We start from the raw sequence: 5,662 nt of genomic DNA, 5'->3' as shown, positions 1-5,662 counted from the left end.
GAGTTTGAATTTGAGGATCCCTCCCCTCTATTTAGAACACACAGTGTCCCACAAGCCCACAGGAGAGAGAAGCAGTTCACTCAAATTGGAAAGAGCAGGAGGCCCCTGCATTTCACCTATTTCCCTCCTGTTTGGTTGGGGCCTGTGCATTATGGGACCAGAACGGGACTGAGAGAAGCTCAGCTGTCCTCAACGTGGAGGCTCCTGTGGGCTGGGTGGATCGAGTCAGGTCCCCTGTCCCTCCAGCATCCATTTCCCTTTTTCTCTGTGCAGAAGCTAGTAGAGTTGGGTTGTGGGATGTTTGCAAGACAAGGGACCCTCTAGAGAATGAGCCAAATCAGCTGAACCCCCAGATTGCCTCAAGCTCTGCCTGGAGGGCCTGGGGGCGCTGGGGTGCAGCCCTCTTCTCTTCTGCCTCCCATCTACAGCCTGGGTTCAGGGAGTGGTGCCCCTGGCCTTTCTCTGAGGTGGGAGCAGTGGGCAAGAAGTGAAGGGTGAGTTCTGCTGGCTGCAGGCTGGCAGGCCTGTTCCAACAAGCCACTCTCACAGGTTGTCTTCGGGGGCCAGGGCTCATGGTTCCCTGTTGGGTCTGAACCCCCAAGCTCTGGTGCCTCCTTGTATGGAACAGGGGGATCAGGATGCTAGGTCCCCCCTGGCCACTAGCCATGGCCGTTCTGGGACATGTAAGCTGCTAGTGCCACCACCACAGCCACATAAAGGCCAGCCCCCACGGCAATGGAGAGGGTGGCCAAGAAGAGGGCCCGACGGGAAGTGGTGCTGGCCAGGCGGAAGTCTCCTTTGGAGATGGCCTTGCTGGTCTAGAGAGAGAGAGAGAGAGAGAAGCACTGGTGAAAGGAAGCATTCTCATGCCCAGGAGAGAAGCAGCACTGGCCTGCCAGGCTCTATTCTCCACACCGCATACCCCCCAGGAGAGGGAGCTGCTGCTAAATCCTCCGGCAGAGGAAGATGGCTAGAGAGGGAGCCCATGACCCTGGGTGCTCTTACCCCCTGGGAGAAGTAGAAGGCGGCAATGCCCAGTGGCCAGAAGCAGCAGAGCATGGAGAAGATGGTGAGGCCCAGGTGGTCCCTGGGAGGCATCGTGAGGAAGTTGTCTTCACTCTCACTCTCTGTCGAAGTTGCATCACTCTGCAAAATACACGGGAGGTCTCATGACCAGGCCTAAGGGTCGAGTTGGCCTGGTCAGGCTGGAATGAGTTTGAAAAGAAAAGGGAATCCCAGTGGAGCAACAAGCATTGTCAGCTGCTGTTGGTGGGAGTAAATTTGGTTTACAACTCTAAAAAAAACCCAAAAAACCAAAACCAAAGCCTTAACAATGACTCAATAATTCCATTGTTCGGAATTTACCACAAGGGAAGAGTGCAAGGATAGATATGTTCTACACAGGACGGTGAATTGTGAAAGATTAGAGACAACCTAAATGTTCACTGACCCAGGAGAATGAGCTAATAAATGATGGAAGAGCTTACAATGGAATATCATGTAACCACTAAAAAGCCCATTGTAGACAAATAGCAAATTGCTTGGAGAAACATCGGATCATGTTGTTTAAGTGGGGGGGGAAGTCTAGTTATATTACACAAAGTGCAAAAAACAACAAACAACTATACAGGGCAAGAACTTCTTTAGAGAGTGAGGCTGGGGATAAGGAAAAGATTGAATCATTCCCTGAAACACTAATAATGCCGTCTCTGAGTGGTTTTCTATACTGAGCTGAAACAGCTTAAATAATTAAGAAATGAAAAGAACAAATGCTGTAAAAATACCATTAAAGGACTGAGAAAGATGGGATAAATTATGTATACTGCACTGAAACAGATGAGGGAGAGAACTGTTTAAAAGAGATATGTGATTAGGTATTATTGTCATGACAGGAGTCCAGAACGAAGGCTGCATAGTGGAGTGGACTAGGGGAGAGGGATTGTATAACAATGAAAGAATTTGTCTTTTACTTTTCAAAGAGAAGAGAGAACTTGGGGGGAGGGGTGGGCAGGGAGAAAAGTGCAACAATGAATGAATGGAAATCATTTCATTAAAATTAATAATAATTTTTTTTAAAAGGGAGCTCTGGTGGCCTAGTTGCACTACCAAGTTCAAGGCAGGTGGTTTGAATCCATCAGCAGCTCTACAGGAGAAAGATGGGCAATCTCCTCCCGTGCAATTTACAGCCTCTGAAAACCTGATGGAGGTCATCAGCTACAAGCAAGTTCCAACTCGACAGCACAAAACAATAATGACAACTTGAAGAAGGAAATAGTCCAAGTTAGTGTTTCTTCAAGTGTGGCTCACATTGGGAGTCTGTTAACATGCAGTGTCCTGGGCCTCATTCAAGGCTGAGTAAACCCAAACACTTGGAAGTGGGGCTGAGAAACTGCATCTTAACATCTCCCTCTAACTGATATGGACGCTTAGAAGTTAGAGACCTTCCATTGCTGCTTCTCTGGAAAACGTACCTCATCCTCCTCTGGGTCATCATCCTGGCCTTGCAGCTCCTCGTGGACACCGTAGGACACTGTCTGGATGGTGACATCGTCCCCGACCAGCCCAGGCTCAGAGGACCTCTCTGTGGGCCCAGCCTGTAACTCCCTGCCCTCAGTGAAACTAGTCTCACAGCTGCCTGCCCTGGGCTCCTTGGCCTTGTCCCTCCCCAGGAGACAGCTGGGCCTGTACCAGGCCTCCACAGCCAGCTGCAGGGATCCAGGGTCCAGGAGCTGGGTGTGTGGTGGGCCAGCACTGCCCAGGAGGTAGGAGTAGAGCTTCTCCTGGCAGGACCAGCTGGGTGTAGGCTCCGGGTAAGGATAGGGGCCGTGGAGGTGGGCGGGGCTCCGAGGCAACAGTGGGTTCTGCAGTTCACTCAGACTCTCCATGGTTCTAGGGGCAGCTGCTGGGAGGGCCTGCTGGGAGAATAAGACAAGCAGAGTCAGAGGCCAGCTGCAGACATGGGCCAGAAGTGCAGATGAGCACAGGTTACTGAACTTCTCAGAGCCAGTCTCTTTGTGAATGGGGACAGTGATAGCATTTACCTTTTGGAGTTGCTTCATTCCTCCACCCAACCAGCACACGTTTATTGAAAATCACTTGCATGCAGGCATGATACCAGATGCTGGGGTTATAGTGGTGAGAAAAGGCAGGAAGTGCAAGCCTCTCCCTTTACTCTACACTCTTCCTGTCTGCTGATTCACATACATCTGGGAACATCTCCTAGAAGGGTCTCCAGACTATTCCTGGCCTGCAGATTTTGGATTGGCCAGCCTGCCACATTCGCATGATACGATTCCTTGAAGTAATTCTCTCTTTGGAGCTATCTTTCTCACTGGTTCTGTGTCACTGGTGAACCCTGACTAAGAGGCCTGCCTAGCTTTTTGGTCTGGGGCTTCCCTTCCCATATGCAAGGTGTTCCCATTGAGCTCCTTCCCTCTGATTTTCCATGCCAGGTTTGGGCTGCTCACTCAGGGCCTGGTGAGATGTAGCAGTTTCTTTCTCCCCATCTCCTTAAGCGGCTGCAGAGGCTAAGGAAAGGAGAGCTATACAGTTTTTTAATGGGAGCAGAATCAATCTCCTGGCTTCCCAATACCCCCTGCGCTCCCATAATCCCACTTTATCCTCCTACTCCCCACCATTTGGCCTATTCTCTGAGAATACAGGACTTGGTTTTCAAAGGTCACCTGCATCTCCTCCAGCTGCCCTGAATGTATGGTCCCCTCACTACAGTCTCAGGAGTCTTTTAGTCATAGCCCTGGGCTGCCTTGTTACCCCTCAGCAGAGGCCTCCAGGGACCTCAGAACAGAACACTAACCTCCCTCTTGCTTCAAAATGAGTTCTTGGCAAGTCTCTTCCTGATTTCCCAGAAGACGAATGGATACTTATGGCCAAGAATCTGGACCTGGAGCTGTGGGGACCACGGGGACATATATGGGGTTCTTGTCCAAGCAGGAATCCTTGAATGGTACAAACAATGCGTTTGGCTGATAACTGACAGGATGGTGGTTGGGGTTCACTCAGAGACAAGTAGTGGTCTGCTTACAAAAGGCCAGCCACTGTAAACCCCGAGGAGGCGCACCTTCCTGCTCTGACACATTTGAGGTCACTGTGAGATGGAATCTACCTGATGGTCACCGGGGTATCCCAGCCCATCCTCCCTCCATTCCTGCTGGCCACTGTCTTGTGGGCCATGTACACCCGGCTGAGCCTCCGCAATGCAGCACATGGAGCTGTCCCAGGCTCACCCCTCCCTGGCTCTTGGAGAATGTCTTTAAGCAGGGCTGCTCAGCACTTCACACACAAAGATGTGACAATCCCCAGCTTCACACAATAGGGGGAAACTGGCAGCCACCTGCATGTCCAACAATAGAGGACAAGTTAAGCAAACTGATTCAATACAGTGGTACAAGGCCTTTCAAACGGGTTCTGCAGGAGAAAATGCTCGTCGCAGACTCCACGAGAATGCGGCAGAGGAAACGGCCAGTGCATGTAAGCTCAACTCCACCAAAATGTCAACAGTGATTATCTCCAGGGGTGGGCGCACGAATGCTTTTCACTTTCTTTTCATTTTTTCTAAACAATGAGCTTATACTACCGTTTAGAACCAGAAAAAAAAAAATTAAGTGCACAGAGGTTTTTTGTGTGTTTTTCTCCCCCCTGAGCCAATTTATCTAAAATCACTTTAATATCTCCACAGGTTGGGGGGGTTCTTTCTGGGCTTGGCAGCTGAGCGAGCACACACACACACACACACACACACACACACGCTTCCAAAAAGCAAGTGAAGTTAGGGGTTATAACAAACGTCACAGGCCATGGGTCTCCACACAGGTCTGACTCCTCTAATGACCTAGTAGGGTTACAGGGACAGTTTGCGAGTTAATCCTGACCTGCCTTTTGATCTGTTACTTGGGTCTCTTTTTCTCTTTCTCTGCTTCCTGGACTAAGGCACCAGCATTTCCTACAGACTCACTGGATCTCTTCTGGGCTCTGTGCACCTTCCAGGTGGTCTGCGTGGTTGTTTAAGTACCTGCTGGTGAGGAGAAAGCTCGTGTGTGCGTGTGCGTGTGTGTGTGTGTGTGTGTGTGTGTGTGTGTGTGTGTGCGCGCGCGCGCGCGCGCGCGCAGGTGTATGCATGCACTCATGTTTTGAGAGGAAAGACATGAGAGGATCCTGAGGCTAAAATGATGCCTCCAAAGTGTTTGGGGCTGGGATGAAGGCCCACCCAGGAGGAGAGCAGAGAACTGAGCCTAGGCCCTCTAATTTGGAAATGAGGAACACACTGCCACCTCACGCCTTCCAGGGCAACAGGATGCCATCTAGGAATCTATGGAAGTCCAATCGCAGCCTCCTACCACCAGGAAAATAAACAGATCTGTCTTGGAGAGGGTGAAACAAGTTTCTCCTCGGAGGCTAGAATTTTGAAGCTCCATCTTGCATACTTAGGGCTGGTGGCTAGGAGGGACCAGTCCTTGGAGAAGGATATCATGCTCAGAAGGGTGGAGGGACAGTGCATAAGTGGAAAACCCTGGATGAGATGGATTGATATAGTGACTGGGCCAACGGGGGTAGGTGTGTTGGAATCAGTGAGACCGACTCAGAACGAGACAGGCTTCAGAGCTGCTGTACATAGGGTAGCTATGAGTCGCGGGTGACTCAATGG

At 50.6% G+C, this 5,662-nt stretch overlaps 1 protein-coding gene across 1 annotated transcript; it reads right to left on the bottom strand.

Annotated features, from left to right (window-relative positions):
- Positions 1–659: 659 nt before the first annotated feature.
- SYNDIG1L (synapse differentiation inducing 1-like) lies at positions 660–2,885 on the bottom strand. The gene is made up of 3 exons (XM_006884681.1): positions 2,472–2,885; positions 1,006–1,146; positions 660–818 (listed from the first exon to the last, which is right to left on the bottom strand). The coding sequence occupies exons 1-3, from the start codon at positions 2,883–2,885 to the stop codon at positions 660–662; spliced, it is 714 nt and encodes a 237-aa protein (XP_006884743.1).
- Positions 2,886–5,662: the final 2,777 nt, after the last annotated feature.

The sequence above is a fragment of the Elephantulus edwardii genome, unplaced genomic scaffold (genome assembly GCF_000299155.1).
Source record: "Elephantulus edwardii isolate Elephantulus edwardi_28Jun2011 unplaced genomic scaffold, EleEdw1.0 scaffold00037, whole genome shotgun sequence".
NCBI lineage: Eukaryota > Metazoa > Chordata > Mammalia > Macroscelidea > Macroscelididae > Elephantulus > Elephantulus edwardii.
The sequence above is the reverse complement of the archived record's forward strand: the minus strand, read 5'-3'. Positions and strand labels throughout refer to the sequence as shown.

What these genes read in the sequence shown, in the direction of transcription:
- SYNDIG1L (XM_006884681.1), bottom strand. Translation starts at nt 2,885, where the DNA reads ATGGAGAGTCTGAGTGAACTGCAGAACCCACTGTTGCCTCGGAGCCCC. An exon ending in ATGACCCAGAGGAGGATGAG is followed by an intron (nt 1,147 to 2,471) that starts GTACGTTTTCCA and finishes TGTATTTTGCAG; the next exon opens with AGTGATGCAACTTCGACAGA. An exon ending in CCTTCTACTTCTCCCAGGGG is followed by an intron (nt 819 to 1,005) that starts GTAAGAGCACCC and finishes CTCTCTCTCTAG; the next exon opens with ACCAGCAAGGCCATCTCCAA.